The 17,813-nt window shown below is 50.4% G+C and overlaps 1 protein-coding gene and 1 non-coding gene across 2 annotated transcripts in view; both read left to right on the top strand.

The window, feature by feature from the left end:
* Positions 1-16,243: 16,243 nt before the first annotated feature.
* On the top strand, positions 16,244-16,325 carry TRNAS-AGA (transfer RNA serine (anticodon AGA)). The gene has a single exon. It is a non-coding gene; the product is annotated as a tRNA-Ser (tRNA).
* A 122-nt stretch (positions 16,326-16,447) lies between these two features.
* Positions 16,448-17,813, top strand: part of HS1BP3 (HCLS1 binding protein 3) — a 52,756-nt gene continuing 51,390 nt past the window's right edge. Inside the window, exon 1 of the mRNA XM_074581945.1 lies at positions 16,448-16,594. Coding sequence (XP_074438046.1) covers positions 16,554-16,594 — 41 coding nt within the window. The 5' untranslated portion in view covers positions 16,448-16,553. The remainder of the gene's footprint in view (positions 16,595-17,813) is intronic.

The following is a 17,813-nucleotide window of genomic DNA, read 5'->3' as shown; positions in this document are numbered from 1 at the left end:
GGCGGCGGCCCCGGTGCTCGGCGCTGTGCTGCTGCCGCCGCCGCTCCCCGCCCGCTTTTGAACATCGTCTTCGCCCGCCGCCGCCGCCGCCGTCGTCGCCGCCGCCGCCGCCGCCGCCCGCCGCCGCCGGGGCGCCCCCTGCCGGCCGCCCGCCACACCCCGCCACAAGCACCGCCCGCCACCCGCACCCCGCCCCGCCTCCCCCCCGCAGGTGAGACACCCCCCCCCGCAATACCCCCCACCCCCGCTTTGCGGGGGGGACACCCCGGCCCCATAGTGGAGGGAGGAAGCGCCACCCCACGGTTTGGACGGGACCCCCCGCCCCATATTGGAAGGGGACGCCCCGCCGGCATTTAGGAGGGGGGAAGACGACCCCCCGCCCCCGGTGTTGGGGGCCCCCCCGCGGGCACAGGGGCGGGGGGAGCGCGGAGCGACCCGCTGTCGGGCGGCCCCGGGGGGTGCCGGGCTCCGCGCTGCTCCGCGGGGCTCCGCGCCTCCACCAGCCCCGGTAATTCCTGCCCGGGAGACCGACATCGCAGCAAAACAAAGCCCGGCCGCGCTGCGGGGTGATGTTTTCCCTTGCACGGAGGGTTTCCTTGGTAAAATTCAGATGTTTCCTTGGGTCTCGATTAAAATAACAAAGCGGGGTATTTACTAGGATGTTATTTCAAGTCTCTTAAGTCCCTGGTTATGTCTGTTGCGATTTCTCCGCAAATACAAAAACAAGCGCTGCGATGATTTATTTGAAGGAATGTAGGTGTTTCGCCAAAACAAACACGGCTTTTTTTTTTTTTTTTTTCCCCCACCCGCCCCCCCCAGACAATCGCTTCTCACGAGCATTTGTCACTGCGGCCTCTCGGATTTCTTTCTGCTGTTAATTTCGCAGGTGCTTTTGTCGCAATATCGCGAGCGGGTTTCTAATGCCAACCAGCGGATTTGCTCAGTACGTACACACAGCGCGCAGCTCCCGTGACAACGTCCCGAGAAATCCCTATCCTACAGGGTGCGGGATGCCCGGGTGCGGGATGCCCGGGCCCGAAGCCATTGGCACGCCTCGCACAGCACCTTGCGCAGCCTTCGCACGGGGCTTACACGGCGTTTGTGTGGCTTGCACGGCATTTGCACTGTTTGCCATTGGCACCACCCGCCCAGCAGTTAGTGGCCACCGGTAGCCCTCACCCAGCTGGGGCAGGAGGCTCTGCAGGAGGCAGAGGAAGAGCAGGCAGAGGAAGGCTTCTTTAGCTGTTTTTCTTCTGTCAGCCCTTATTAAATTCAGCCTGATGCTGTCCAGACAGTAAAGGTCACTTTAAAAGAGCACCCAACAAGACCTTCCACCCGATGCCTCGTTCTCCCCTGGGCAGGGTGCTGGGACCCCGGTTGGGTGCCCTCACAGCACTGAAGCAGGTGGCAGCACGGCTGAGTGCTCAAGGGCAGCCCTTTCTGAAGATGGGACAGCTAAAAACCCCTGTCCCATCCTGCACCCCTCACTCCCACCTCCACCAGCAGCCCCAGACCCACGGACTGTGCTCCTGATGCCCCCGCTGCAGGGTACAGCAGTGGTCCCCTCCCAGCGCTGCCCAGGGAAAGGTCAGCAGAAGGATGGAGGGATGATGCAATGGGAAGGACTGCTGAGCTTTAGAAAATAGGCAGACAAGTCTATCCATAAACCTCTGGGCTTCTTGCGATGGTTTCTGGAGCTTCCTGCCTGGAGTCCTTTCACACAGCCAGTTTTCATGGGAAACGGTGAAAGGTACAAAAATGGTGAGTGCGGGCTGTGCCCTGGGCCACCCGGGTCTGTACATCTTCCCACAGGTTGGGGTGTGGGTACCTGCCACTTGTGAGGAACCCCAAGCTTTGCCAAATTCCCAGGGACTGGAACTACCACTGCATTTTTTCCATGTATCTTTTAAAAATTAAAATTACATTGGTGCGACAGACAGCCAAGCTGTGCCCTCTGTTTTTTTCTTTCCCCCCAACTTTTTTGCCCCCAGACCAGTCCTCTTCTCAGCCCCCAGTGTGGGCAGCAGGGCCAAATCCCCGCTTGGGGCAAGCCGGTGAAACTGAGCAATAGTGGCATTCCCACCACATCATCTTTGTCCTCATGCACAGCTGTCCCCGTGGGGGAGCCTGCTGGGTGATAACAGCCAGATCCCTGTCCTCACCGTCTGTATGGAGACCCAAACACAGGCATGCACATACCCACAGAACCCCGAGTGACACGAGGCACACATGCCCGCACCAGCTGGCGCACACACACACACACAGGTACACAGACCCAAGAAGCAAATCCTGCCCGGCCGTGCCGGAGGGGAGATGTGAAATCCCGCAGCCCATCCTCTCAACCACGCAGCGTCCATCGAGGTGCAGGAACGCTGAGTTTCCCATCTGTTCTCCATTGCAGCTTCATCTAAACCCTTTTGGGCTTTCTTGAATTTCCATCAGCCCAGCCCAGTCCAGCTGCAGGACCTTCCCAAGCCACCCCAGCCCTGCGCAGCGCCGCGGCAGCTCCTGCCCCCAGCCCTTCCCCGCTCCGAGGATGGGCTCCCTTCTCTCCCACTGCAAACCTTTTGCGCATAATTTCATGCTGGCAAAGAGCCACCTTCTACCAGCCCCCTTCCAAAACCAAATTAGCACGCTGCTGCAGCAGCAGAAATTGGAGAGGAAAGGCTGCAGTTTTATTTTACAACTCAATTAGCGAGTTTATACAGAAAAAACACCCATATAACCAAAGGAGATTTTATGTCCATTCGGCTTCACCAGCAAATAGACTTGTTCCTCTTGAGGGCACTCCCCATTGCGGTGGGTACAGTGATGTGCTTCTGCCCATGGTGGCCCTCAACCAACGTGGTCACCTTGGCTCCAGCCCTGCTCACTTGCTCCGTCTCTCTTTGCTCTTACACTTACAAATCCTCTGCATACCTCCAGCACGGACTGAAAAACACGGTTCTGAGACTGTCCCATCACTCTGTTCACTATTAAAGGAACCAGAAGTCTGCCAGAACCTAAGATGAAGGGCCGTGTTTGCCTCTAATATTTTCCTAAGAAGCTGTCCCAAATTACATGCAGTCAATGGCTGTATGCCCAGGAGGGATCTTGACTTCTGTACCTCAACAGCTCGCACTGTGTCCCACCACAGTCTCCCTCTTCGTTCACCAATAGGCCCTTCCGGGTGGGTTTTTGGCAAGAGGGGGCAGTCAGCTCACTAAGCCTGTTGTTTTTTTTACCGAGAACATTTTTGTTATGCTGATTCCTTCAGTATCAGGAAGGAGTTGTTCCTGCCTGGCTGACACTTGGGCTTGTCCCCTCCATTGCAGTCTCCCTCCCTCCGCTCCCTCTCTTGGTCTCCAGCACTGCCCTGCCTGCCCTCCTGCGTCGTCCGTGGTGGTTGGGGACCTTTGTGTGTGGAGCATTGATTCACTTCCATGCGTGGGGCTGAGTCCTGGACAGGGTGGACTCTCCTACCATGGCTGCATCATCCTTTGCAACTGTGGGCAAGGTCCCAGCCTGGGACTCTTGCCTGCCAGAGAGGGGCTGCTCTACAGATGCTCTTCAGCAAAGGCAAGAAGCGGGTATTTGATTTAACCAGAACCCCACCGGCTGCGGAAGACCACTTCTCAAAGGAGGAAACTGAGGCAGAAAGGAAACCCTCAAGCAATAACCATGTACTTGGTGTAATAGCCATGTTCCCACCGCCCTGCACCTCCACAGATGTTCATCTTTCCTGTCATCGGCACTTTTTAATGGAATAAAAATAAACTGCAGTGACAAACCCCCTCCACGCTTCAAAACTGGAGGTGTTTGTGGCTGTTTCCATTAGCTAAGCCAGCGGCGCCCAATCACGTTTCCAAGTCTTGAGCAAGTTCAGAGTGGTCAGAATATCAATGCCAGTGGTTATTTGGAAGAATATGTTTTCATGTAGTGACCACACAAGAAGCCTCTTGTGGCTTCACTTAACAAATGTCTTCTAGAAAGATGGCTACAAGTGACGGCAAGACCAGCTCAGCAAGTAACCAAGCAACAGCATCATTTTCTTTCCAAATCTTCCAGCAGCTCCTTCCAAAATTTACTTAAACTGAAGCCAAGCTGAATTCTTCCTGATTGTCTACATGGGGGTAGCCAGGGAAGATAAGACAAATCAAGGTACAAAGTCCATGCATGAAACATCAGATGGATTCAAAGACCCCGTAGGGCTGCTTTCCTTCAGGCCCAGAGACCTTACGTCACCGCAATCTGGATGTCTAAAGCTCTGCTTGTCTCACATCAATTTCTATCTGAACACTATACTCTAGTTAGGGGACAGGAGACTTATGGAAACGCTTTGCTAAGAGTTCAGTCCTTCTGGAACCATAAAAGCTTCTTGGATTAGACTTTCCATTCCCCTGGGGGAAAATTGTCCTGTTCAGCATCTGGTCAACAGGGTCTGGCATAAGCCACCTGAAGATAGTAAGTCAAAACACAGTTGAGCACTCAGTCAATTAAAAAAAAAAAAGCCCGTTTGCTTTTTGAGAAGCGCAAGGTCAGCAAATAATTTGTCAGTGCACCAAGCCACAGATGCAGAGCCAGGGCAATGACTCAGCCCAAGTGTCCTTACGGTGGTAGTCTAGGCTAGCGTCTGGTCGGAAGGGGTGGGATTCACCTTCCTTCATTTTGGCTTCTTTCTCAGTCTAACTAATCATCTTCTTCTCATTAATAGTTCCTGGAGGGAGAGCCGTACCTCCAGAAAGTGATTCCTACAGCATTAACCAAAGAGCCCAGCTGAGACGGCTGTTGCAGAGGTTTTGGTCTGCCCATGCAGAAAGACCTCAGCTGCCTCCCCAGCCCTGGCTGTCCATGTGAGGTGTCACCAGGGGAAGTGCTCTCCTACAGCTCTCCTCAAGCCCTGCTCTGTGCTTCCTTCTTTTTACATATTTCACCCTTTGTCCTCCACTCAATCCCTTTTTCTCTCATCTGTCTCCCAGATTATTTTGTTTCTCCCCAGCTTCTTGTCCTCCATCTCTCAGCCCCTATGTAAAGGCTTCTCAGAGCTGAGGGCATCAGCCAGCCCCAAAGGGGAGACCTGGCTGGGAGAGCACCTGCCAGCAGGCACCCAAGGGAGCGTAAGAAAGGGAACATTGCACACCGTACTTGACCCCGATCTTTCCAGTTCCCAGCTATTCCCAGGAGACCCGTTCTCCACCCTCTCCCCATCCCTCCCCAGCCAGCGCTGCTCACGGCTGTTGTGTCAGTCTCACTTCTCTGACACTCGAGACAGAGAATTTCTCCATACCAAAACCAAGTCCTTTGCTCTCTATCCCAGTGCAAAGTCTGACCAGTAACTCCAGTTCTGGCGCACTCCTTTCTGGACGCAGGTGTTCACGGCTATGAACATGGAAGCAAGGTGGGGTTTTTTTTCCCCTTTAGGTTGTCTTCCCATCCTTTGGGATTGTTTATTCCTTGTCAGACAGCTACTTTTGCTCTCTCGTTCACTTCAATGCTCTTAATCCCCTGCTTTTATTTTCTGCTGTAGACCAGCCAAATGGAGCTAAACTCTGAAGTCCTTAAGGTCAAGCCCAAATAGTTCTCCACAGTGATGGGGCTCTGGCAAAGAAAGCCCTTTCCCCAAGAACTGATTTCCTCCCTTTTTGGGAACATCACCTTGAGCAGGAATCAACAGGCGGATGCATCCTACCTAAGTGCAGCTAACAACACAAGGTAGCTGGAGGTATCAACTTTGGTTTCCTTGACAGTAACTCTGGGGACACCAACAAGCCGTGGGAGTCAGCTAAGGCATGCAGAGGGCCAGAGCAGACCTGCCACCGGCTCTGCTCCAGCCCAGTCCTCCTCCCTTAACTCCTCTGTGCCTGTTGCTGTGCTGGACTGTGAGGAGGAGGAGACACAGAGGAAGGTGGGTGTCTGGGTAGGGAAAAGGATGTGGTCCAAAGTTGTGTTTGATTGCAACTTTGCATGGTCTGGCTCACTTCTCTCAAAGACTATGTCTCTCTGACCTTCTTGCCAAGGCAGCATGTCCTTCCGCGACGGATGTGGGTGATTTGGGCTGGGCACCTGGCAGTTAGGAGAGAAGCCTCTCACCTGAAAGGCCCTACAGAGACAAGCATAGACCATGGGGAAAACTGAGCAGCTCATACACTACTTTTTACCACCACTGTATCATGTGGCCTCCTGTCCAGTTCTGCATTTTAACCCCAAAATTTCTGCTTTCCTTTTCCATCTTTTTTTTTTTTGATAGACATTTCATGCCCTGGGCCTCTTTCTCTTTCAGCTGTTGAGTAGCATGAGAAGGTCCGAGGAGAAGAAGCCACCCCACAGGGCCGTTTCGACCCACCTCAGCAGAGGGGCTGGGTGGCTGCAGGGGGACCCAGCATCAGCAGAAGGCGGAGGGCCGGGGGGTGCCGGGGCTCGCAGGGAGGCATCACTCCCAGGGCAGCAGCACCATCTCCCGGTGAAGGGATTTATAGCAGCAAGGCTCCGTGCAAGGTGTTTTCCGACGCACAGATGACACGGGGAAGGCACTAGCAGTTTGGAAGACTCCGTGCATTCTCTCCCCTTAGGCTGTGAAACATATGTAAAACAACCCAGTACAAGCGTGTACTGTATATAAGAGAAGGAGCTGGAAAATTGGCTGAAAACAGGAATACATTATGCAGGCGCATCCCTTTTTCTTTGTGCCATGCTGTCAGAGGGACTTCTGATCGTGAGTTGCAGGATCAGCTGTTATTTTTCCTGTAGGTGTATCAGGCGAAGCTCCATCTTATTTTGCATTGCCCTGACTCTGTTTCAAAGAGCCCTCGAGTTAATAAAAAGAGCAAATCACCTCTCGCTTAAGGGTCCTTTGCATAGTTTTACTATATAAGTCAGAACAAGGTTTGTGCCTGCGTAACTTTGCCTAGGTAGATGCATTATGAGGAGATATATCATAGAATCATAGAATGGTTTGGGTTGGAAGGGACCTTAAATATCACCTTGTTCCAACCCCCCCCACCTGGCCCCTGAATGCAGTGTATTAAATCCTGCAGTCCCTGCACATTTACTTAGTGCTCCCACTAAAGTTAAAGACATGCCTCTGGGCAGTGACAGCTCCATGGACAAATACACCTTACTGGGTGGGATGTCAACTGCCCTATTAGCAATAACCTTGATTTCCTAATACATTATAGTGGCACGTGTTGACAACCCCCTACCTACAGCTCTCCGCAGAGACCGCAAGTTGGTGTGGGCTATGCTGACATCAGTGTTTAGGTAACATGTTTCTGCCTTTTATATTTGATGCAGGCAACGCGCTCGCTCTGCCTTGCCCACTTGCCTGTTCCTACTCACTCGAATGTTCATGTCCAAGTTCAGGCACTTGAAACATCTCAGATGCTTAAGGTGGATTCTGGTGGTACCTGAGACATCCCGACCTCCAGCTGCTGTCTCAGAAAACAGTGGGGCTGTCCTACGCTTTCTGCCTCTTCTGCCAGCACCATGTGGATGTCTTGGGTGCCTCGCAGCCTGCAGAGAGCCTATTTTAGCACCTGAGTAAAGCACATTCCCTTATGAGAAGATCATCAGAATTTAGTAGAAAAAAAATACATACGATACTGAAGAAATCCTTGAAGAGCACACCACTGCGTGGGTCACTTCAGCAGTGTATGTGGGGAGTTCTGCCTATTTCTGTGGTTCACACGTTGATCTCACCAGGTTAGTAAGTCAAAATATGCCATTTTGGGCTCCTCGCTCTGCGTCCAGAAAAAAAGCGCAGCTGAAAATGATTTGCTACGACTGGCTCCTGTATGAAACAAAATGATTGTCCAGCAGGTAGCTGCTGGTTTGCTAACAAGCACTTTGCACTTGGAACAAGGAGGTGTTAAATTCTGCCTCTATCCTTTCTGCAGGGACTCACCCTTCAGCGCGGATTAAGTCTGGGCTGACAGTTTTAATAAGAGCCAAAGGCACCAGGACAGTTAAAGGTCTTCCCGGGCCTTGATGCTTTAGCGGTGTGGAAACTGCAAGTGAACCCAGATCTGAATCTTCTCAGTAGTTTTTTCCTCTGTACAGTGATGGCTTGTGGATACAGTATTTATAAGACAGGTTGTGAATGTAAAGACTCATCCCATAAGCTCTCCAGATGGACATAGAATCATAGAATGGTTTGGGTTGGAAGGGACCTTAAAGATCACCGTTTCCAACCCCCCTGCCATGGGCAGGGACACCTCCCACTAGACCAGGCTGCTCAAAGCCCCATCCAACCTGGTCTTGAACACTTCCAGGGATGGGGCACCCACAACTTCCCTGGGCAACTTGTTCCAGTGCCTCACCACCCTCACAGTAAAGAATTTCTTCCTGATATCCAATCTAAATCTACCCTCTTTCAGTTTGAAGGCGTTACCCCGTGTCCTATCATTACACTCCCTGATAAAGACTCCCTCCCCATCCTTCCTGTAGCCCCCTTTAGGAACTGGAAGGCCACTGTAAGGTCTCCTCGAAGCCTTCTCTTCCCCAGGCTGAACAAGCCCAACTCCCTCAGCCTGTCCTCATAGCATAAGTGCTCCAGCCCTCTGATCATTTTCGTGGACCTTTGTGGACCTGTTGGAATGGGTCCATGTCCTTCTTGTGCTGAGGGCTCCAGAGCTGGACACATGATTGTGCAAGTAGAGCTAGCCACTTAGGCTACATTTATACACCTAAATTAAATGTTTGTAGGACCACTCTTTGTCACCAAGGTCAATTGCTGTGGATCAGACCATGTCCATGTGGCTAAACTCCCTTAGCCTCCAAGGCTGATGGCCATGTAGAAGCTGTCAGTTGAGAATGGTCCCTGGCTTGTGTTAACAACTGAGCTGCCCCCAGGAACTATTCAGCAGAGTCCTAAGCTGAAAACACACCAGGGATCCTTTTAACAATGTCACAGTGCTGACATTGCTCCCTGGCATTATTTAATTTACTTGTGTAAATAGAGCCCTGGAGACCCTGGAGACCAGGGCAGGGTATAGCAGATGACCTTGTGTGTTGGAAACCTAGCTCATTGTCAAGAGCTTCATTCTTTCAAAAGCTTATTCCAGCAAGGTTGGGGTGAGCTTTAGCTATCCAAAAAACAAGGGCTTTTCTTTTGAGCAAAGAAAGGTCTAGACCTTTCGTATTTGGTGGGGAGCTAGGAAGCTGGTAGTAGGAGCAATGAAGAGCACTCCCCTCAAGATGGACTTAAGCCAGTGGGGCCTTGGGACAAGCACACTCCCTCCCATCTTAGCTTTTCCCTCTCTGCAGTAAGAGGTCCCCACCTGCTCTTGCAGGCAGCTTGGGCAAAGGTTACATATAGGTGAATCTCCAGCCTTCCACAGGGTTGGTATGGATGCTCCTAATGGACTCTGGGGATGCACCTGCCGTGCAATCAGTTTTTCCATGAGTCCTGGGTCTCCCTTTCCACTCCCCAGCTCAGCACAGCCCAGACCACCAGGCCAATTCCCCTGAGCGTCTAATGTTTGGGTAGCATTCATCATTCTGGTTTTGTAATTGTAGCTTTGAACTCTGAGTGACTGATTTCAGCATAGTCATATGAGAAGGGAACGGATAAAGCTGGTTACAGGACCAGCTAGAACAAGGTGGACTCTCAAGAAAACTTTATTTCCATTCTCCTCAGTCTGATTGTCTCTCTCACCAGGTGACGGTTGCTTCTCCTTCCCTTATGGAGAGCTGAAAACTTGGCTCATGAGAAAAATATCCAAACTGTGTGCTACCATTGTAGCATAAATGGCTACATCTATCTCTAGAGCTGTATTTTCCTCTCTCTTTCTGAAGGACAATCATCCATTTCTATGAAATCTCCAATAGCCATGTAGTATCATTTTAGTAGTTACTCTTTGGGAGAAGTGTGATAAGAAAGCATTTAGTTCACTTGACCTACAATATAAATGTGAGATTTGCTGGATATGCATCAGCTGTATCACTCTTTTAGCTCCAGAGACCGTACTGACTAGATTTTCAATTACTGTAAGTATATCTACATATTTAATGCACAAGAGCACCAACACGGTGACATTTGCTTCTAAAGTCATGAATTTCAACCATTTAGGCCTCATTCCATTGCCTACCCATAGACACTGTAAATTGAGATCTACCTACGACCCCCAAACTTAAGAGAGGTGGAATTTTAATTCCAGAGCTGCAGCAGGTCAAGAGCCAGGTTTATCTTTCAGCTGGGATTACCTGTGGTTTCTGCTAGACTATTCCTGACATGTGGCTTATCGTATTACAGGCTAATTGTTTAAAGCGGGGGGGGGAGCATAAGGCATGAAGAAGAAGAGCTACATAACTCTCCTCTGTTCTCCCCAGAATAACTCCATCCTGACTTTAGGAGGTGTGTAGATTAAAAGGCTGCCTTGACAGGCTATCAACAACCTTACCACGTCGTATAACAAGAGTGAACTTTAAATCTACCATTTTGGCTACCATTGAAACTCACAGAGAAGCCCAGCCCTAGTATAAAATCTCCTAGTAGTTCACATCTGGGTCTTGTAATTGTCATCTGACCAGAGTGATAAAGTGACTGGTCATCTCCCTGGAATCTTGTTACTCTAGTGTAGCCTTTTTCAGTAATTAAATAATATTGTATTTCTCCCAATATGAATCATGAAAAAAAGTTTCATGTTCAGCTTTTAAAATGTGCTTCCATAGCCAATTTATTTTGTTTTTAAATACGTTCCTCTGCCTTGCTTTCTTCCCCCCATTTTATTTACTATACCCTGAGCAGGGCTCTGATTTCTCCTCATCCTGCCATGCTTACAGGCAAAGCCCTCTGCCAGCAATTCAAGAATTGGTGGACAATTCCCCCTGGGTTTATAAGCTCACTCTTGTTTGCCTGCTGTCTTGGGGGAGATGAAAAGCAAATCCATGAGCTGCCAAGAATCACAGCCAAGCAGGGATGCAGTGCTGCAGGACCTGATCCCTGCTCAGCGGCCGGGAGACAGACGTTGACTCTGGGACGAGTTCATGGGGTCACACATTTTGGCCCCGATGGAGAACCCCTGTCCCCTCATGGGGAACAGAGAGGGATTAAACTATAGGGCTGCAGTCCGTTTGCATCGAGCTGAATGAACAGACCCCAGCCACAAATCACTCAATATTTTAACAGGCTTTGGGAGGTTTTTCTTCCTCACTTTAACCCTTTGTGGGAACTCAGGGCCTGCAGAAGACACCTGGTGGGCAGTCCTCCAGCACAAGAGGCAAAAGGCTACCTGGTGCAAACCTGCTTTTTCCACGTCCCAGCCACAGCTGAAGGGATAGGGAAGGACTGTCCCCTTCACCTCTCAGGTCTGGGGTCTCCGCTACGGCTGCCCTCCAACGCACTCCTCGCTGCCGATGTTTCCCATTGCCCGCTCACCAAACAGGTCAGTACTTTGGCACCAATTTGTTCCCCAAGGTGGCCAGGACCTGCTTGTCAGTTAACTCACAGGCATCAGACCATAAGCTCTGCAGAGGACCTGGCTACCTCACAGGTTTCAGGCCACAAGCTCTGCAGTCACCTGCCGGACCCCGAGCCATCTGAGCTTGTCCAAGTCCTTGCAAAAACCTCTTTCACATGTTTTTTTAGGTCTCCGTAGCAAGGGCCAAGGGAAGAGCTTTTGAGTCATGTCTAGCAAGGGACAGCAAACATGTCTGTGCCCCTTTCTGAGCACTGGGGAGGGGGATGATGGATGCATCTCCATCACTTCTCCCTGTATTTCCTTGCCTGTCCTGCTCCAGCCCAGTGGATGGAGAATGATCTATTCTCTGGCAGAAAAGCCCTGTACTAGCACAGGGAGAGGACATGGAGGACAGGAGCTGTAGGCTCCTGATTTCTAACCTTTAGCATTTCTTTCTTCTCCTCCTTTTTTATCCCGCTCCCACTTAGAATAGAATCATAGAATCATTTAGGCTGGAAAAGACCCTTAAGATCGTCGAGTCCAACTGTAAACCTAACCCTTGGTCCCCCACAACCCTCTTCGTGTTGAGGCAGGTGGCTGAGAAAACTCCTCTGGCTTATGAGTCCACGAAAGGCTCTTAGTTTAACTATTGGGAGTAAAACTGCATATAAAAAGTAAATACAAATATCAGCCCTAACTGCAAATGTAGTCATATTACTGTCTGGCTTCACCTCTGCAGAAAAATCCCAGTGCAACTGGTCCCTGAGTCAAGTTTTGAGCATGAGCTGAGGGTTCAATGGGAGTTGGTGGGATTGACCGTGCAAGAAAGGAGCTGGGCAGTTGGGTCCCAAAGGGTGAGACACAGCTGGGGATTGCAGTTAGCACCAGCAACCCGTCCCTGGTCTATAGGTTGTATTTGAGTGCTCTCTAGTGGGCAGAAAAATTAGTCCAGAGGCAAACACAGCTGATGCTCACCCTCCCTGAGCAAAAGTCACCCTCACCTGGGTGCCTGAGGCATGGGGTCTGCAATATCTACACGCCATGGGGCTGTGCTGAGTGTCTGGGACTGGGGTTTTGGAAGGTAGTTCAAAGCAGGGTCATCTTGATCTGTGACCCTGCAGGGCAGAGGTTTGATGCAGGGTCACGGAGGATGCACGCCTCATCGGATGCCTTTGATAAGAGTTCAGGCACGGAGCACAGGATAACATCCCAACCCCTTCCCCATTACACGGCCTTTCAGCTCTTCTCCTTGTGTTTAAGGAAACACCTGCAGGACCTGCTCCTGCATGTGCAGTCAGCAGGTAGGAGAGCAGATAAGTACTGTGGAAGGAGAGTAGAAACAATTTTTGGTCCCTAAGAGGGATTTCATTAAGAGGTGGGGAAAGAGAATGATACTGACTCATTTACCAGCCAAGTGCCGAGCTTCCAGGAGCCCTCTTCTCTGAGAGCCCTGCCAGTGCTAGACATAGTTGCTCTGAGGGAAGATAGTTCTTGTTTCATAGCACAAAGTGATAATCCTCTAGATATAGTGGAAACTTAGACTACTTCAATGTGACAAGAAGGTTTTTATGGAAAAAAACGACCTGCTCAGAATGCAGGTCGTAAACTGGTTATGTAGTGGGTGCTCCCAGATCAGCAGAACTGTATTATTGGACTCAAATGTTCAAAAGGTGTCTCAAAATTATGAGATTTATAAGGATACTGTATTGCTGTTGGGGTTAGGTCTCTAAGTTTTGATTTCTGAGAATAGCTCATTACTTTTTCTCTTTATTTCAGTGAAATAATGACAGCTAAAAGATTTTCAGTGAGGGTGCTTGTAAAAACTGAAACAGCCACTTGACTCATGAAACAGCTACACCAGCTATAAAGGTTATATGCATCTCTCCTTAAATTCTTTTTTTAAACCTTGCTTCTTTGAGCATAGGCAGTTCCACCTAAACATGAGGAGGAACTTTACTTTGAGGGTGGCAGAGCACTGCAACAGGCTGCCCAGAGAGGTGGTGGAGTCTCCGTCTCTGGAGACATTTAAAATCCACCTGGACGCGTTCCTGTGAGACCTGCTCTGGGTGACCCTGCTCTGGCAGGGGGGTTGGACTAGATGATCTTCAGAGGTCCCTTCCAACCCTATGATTCTACGATTCTGTTTTAAACCCCTGTGTTGTGGGGGCTACTGCTTTAGGTTTGCAGGATGATACCATCTGTCAGCTAGAGCTCTTCTTATGGAGACTGACCAATACTCAGATGTGTTGAACACAAATGAAGGTCCTTCCAACCACTTACTGAGCTTAATTACTTGTCTCCCATTCGTTCTTCTCTTTCACTTTCTAGAGGCCTTTGACTGAAATCAGACTGGCCTCCTTTTCTTTGAGCATCTTCTTCCACTTGGAGCAGTCATCTTTGACCTTGCCTCATCTAGTTAGAAACCAGAGAGGCTCCAACAAAGTAAAAAATATGGGATTGTATATGGGCAGTTATGCTATGCAAATTCATTAATAGTTTTGTTACAGAGATGCTGCAGCTATGTATAATTTACGCCACTGAATACCGACTGCATGAATATGTTGATTCAGTTTGTTGAGGGGCCAGAAAGGAAGAAAAAAAAATAAAAATAAACCAAGCAACCTACTAAACCAATCAACACTGGAGAGTTAAAAAGCAGGAAAAAAGCCATCGGTTCCAAAGAAAAGAGCCCTGAGACTTCAGAGAGTTTCTTCCTCTTTCCTTTGCTTATACACAACTGAACTGAGGCAAGGGAGACCCTTGAGGGTGACAGGAACAGCTGAGGGTAACACAAATATTGGTAGGAAATGGTACCTGCATTAGTGATGACTGTTACTGGTATTAGTTCTCAGATTTGCTGCACATCCTCCCATAGGCCTTCCCCTGCACATCTCCAATTGATAATCAGCTACGCTGACGATCAGTGCCACTGTGCCTGACGGCCTGGGTGCAGGATCTGGCCAGCGCTCATTGACGTGCTCTCTTCTGCCAGAAAAAAAGAAAAAAATAATGGGTCCAACGGAAGAAATTTTCTATGTAGCATCCAAAGCAATACGGAAATCAAACTCCAAGTATTCTGTGAGGTTGCTTCTGAAAAAGGCTCAGCTGCAGCAGACAGCTCTAATGGCATATTACAGTTTGCTTCTGTTGAGTTTGACTTTTGTGCACCTTTTATGCCGAGATTCACTCAGAAATGCACTCTTCACAGTCACCACCTGATTAAAGACCCTACTCTAAACTCATGGGTAAGTCAGCTGATTCTTTCCATAACTTTAGAGGTCATCAGCACTGAGACATTTGTTTTAGTTTCCAACCACATGATGCTTTGACGACACAGGCTGTGGACTTGTAAAAATCCCACATGTGATGAGACTTGCTAAGAAATCAGAGAAATAGGCAGTGCTTGGACTTCTTCACGTGCATACTGACATAGTGCACACAACCTCTCCAGGTCAAAGACAGAGCCTAGTAGCATACTGGGCACAAGCAGACACTTCTATTTGGGGAGAAAAGCCTCAGTTTTTGAAGCATCTTCCCAGGCACTCGGCAGCGTTTGGATGGACACTGCTCAGCAAGTGCCACAAGCACCGCCTCAGCGGGGGCTCACGGCTCAGGGCCTGCTCTATTTTTGCTGTCTCAGGCGGCAAACTGCCAGCTGCTTACTCCTATTACTATCTGAATAAATTGGATTATCCAGGAAGCCAAACAGGGATAAAAATACCATTAGAGAAGTAACTCATTTAGACATATAACTATTTAGGATATACAAATGCTTTCAGGAACTCCAGCCCAGAGCTTTTTAACCCTTCAGAGGCCACATGAGAATGATTCACCTTTCAAAAGTGTTTTCTAGCGGCTTGCAGCAATTCTGGCAATCACAATTCCTGTGCCAGGAAGGCTGAAGCCTTGCAGTGGTATTTACACTCTGCTTAACAAAAAGTTTCCAGTGGCAATAGCCAGAGAGAGAAAACAACCAGGGTTTGGGAAGGAACTCCACTTAGGAAGTCTCCCCTTTTTGTTTGTTTTGACTCACGAGTTTCATGCTCCAGACTTCTCGTTTCACCAGAAGCAGCGAAAGACCATTCTATATCTGCCACCTTTGGAGCTCTCTTGATTTTGCCAGACTTCCATCACATCCCCAGCTCATCCAGCTGTTTCTTTCTGGGATGAAAAGCTTTTATCCATGTACCAGGTCCTCTCTTTTAGGGGGCTGCTCCTCTCTGGGGGCACCCCTGGACCCACTGCGTACCCACTCGGGGTGCAGAGCCTGTTCGGGGGGTGGCTGCACTGATGCAGCATCTGCTTTCTATTGTTTTTCTAATATTCCCCACCATCTCCTTAGTTTTCTGCCGTGATATTGAAGCGTGAGCAGCAGGCGGCAGAAAGCTGTGCCCAGTGCGAAGCTTTTTTTCTCGGTGTTTCCCTGCAGAAGCTCCGCGCAGAGATGCACCGAGAAAGAAGAAGGACCCAGAAGCGAGAAAACGAAGCTGGGCTCGCCGGGCCACCTGTGGGTGCCAGCGGAGGGCAGCAGAGGGAGCAGCTCCTTGCTGCTTTCTTTCCAAAATAAAAAAAACAGTTGGAGCGAACCGAGCAGCCCTGCGGCCGGGGCACTGCGGCTCCCGGCTGCGCTCTTTGCCCGGCGGAGGGCGAGGCGCGGCGGCGGGGGAGGCGCCCGGACGCCGGGCAGCCTTTTAGTGAGGCTCACGGTCTGCGGCAGCATCGTGCCGGCTATTTTAAGGCTATTTCCACCGGGGAGGAGGGCACGCATGTCACCGGGGAGATGTTTTGAATGTTTTCGTCCCATAAAGAAAGAAGCGGGCGCAGAATGAATTACTGCAGGTTTGGTGCCAAAGCGGCTTCCCGTCGGTGTAGTCGTGGCCGAGTGGTTAAGGCGATGGACTAGAAATCCATTGGGGTCTCCCCGCGCAGGTTCGAATCCTGCCGACTACGGCATTGCTTTTTTTTTTTCTCCCCTGGCCCGGACGTTTTCTTCCCCTCATTTCTTCCCAGCCGCCGTTTTGCACCGCAGCCGTCCGCTGGCAAACATCCGGGAGGGCGGCCGCTACCAGCCCGAGGGAAGGAAGGGTGAGAGGCGGGACCCCGTGACGGCCGGACGCGGCCTCTCCGCCCGGGACGGTGCCGATCCGGGGTGGGGCAGCGACGCCGCTTCCCACCGCCATGCAGCACAGCCCGGCACCCGCCGTGCTGGTCACCACCAGGTACCGGGGGAGAAGCGATCCCGCCACCCGCTTCAACTTCGCCTGCCGCTATGGGCGCTACAGCGGCCTTCCCTTCGCGGGGCCGCGGCCGGCGCCTCGCGGGGAGCCCGGGGCGGGCGCTGAGGGGAGGCCGAGGGACGGCGGGCGCTGAGGGCGATGGCGGATCTGAGGGGAGGCCGAGGCGGGCCGCGTTGGTCTGGCCCTAGGACACTTCGGATAATTCGCGGTTCTGTGAGTTTTTGTGGCATTTCACAGCCGGGAGAGATGACAGTTGTCTCGCCCGTCCTGTGTAACAGCAGCTGTTGGGTCCTTTCCTCCTGTGGTAACTTAGGGCCGTTTCCCTTCCACGTTGCTGGGGACGCGACGTGTGCTCCAGAAACGGCTTTTCGTTGTCAGTAGTTCGAGGTGGCTCGGAAGAATTAAAATTCGCCCTGAAGCATACACCGGTGTCTTTGAGGCGCGGTATTGGCAGTGCTTTTGGCTGACCCCAAACGCCACCGTGCCCTGCGGCCTGTCCCTCGTGTCCACCAGGCCGCGGGCAGCCTGACTGGGCTTGAAGTTAGGCCAGGGATGGGCAAAATAACCTTACTTTGTTTTCTCACCTTCTTGCAGCCATGCCACAGGTGGGTGCAGAGGTGCTTTTTCCAGTTGCATTAAATTTTTTAAAACCTGTGTTTTTCTAGATGTGGCAAATGAACCCTTAAGAGAAATGCCTCAAGAAAAAATACTTGTGGTAATCTTTATAGAGAAATGATAGATCTCTCTCTCTTTTTTTATGCCCGTGAGATATCTGAGACCACATGAAAGCAGTTCCCTATCAGATGTGACATGAGAAACAGAAATGTTGATTCAGCAAGGTCTCGCCTCACACATCTACCTCCTAGGACATAAGTAGCAAGTATTTCAATCACGTTAACTTCACAGCCATTATTTTAATCCTTAAATGTTTGGCTCTATCAGGGCCTGACTTCCTTTGGAGCAGTGGCCTTGAGCCTTCAAACGTATCTGACAGCTCACGTGCATGTTTTGTAGGACTGACTTTCTATTAGGTTTACCCTTGGAAATGGAAATCTAAACACCTGGATTTATTTAACAGTCAATAGACTTTACCACTTGCAAAGTGTCCCACTGATATTGGAATGCTTTCAGTGATAAAATTGGATATCTATATATGTGTGGGATTAAGGCTTTAGCAAAAGAATATATTTTCTAGCTTGTG

This window comes from Larus michahellis, chromosome 3, assembly GCF_964199755.1.
Source record: "Larus michahellis chromosome 3, bLarMic1.1, whole genome shotgun sequence".
Classification (NCBI taxonomy): domain Eukaryota; kingdom Metazoa; phylum Chordata; class Aves; order Charadriiformes; family Laridae; genus Larus; species Larus michahellis.
This window is presented reverse-complemented; position numbering and strand designations above follow the sequence as displayed.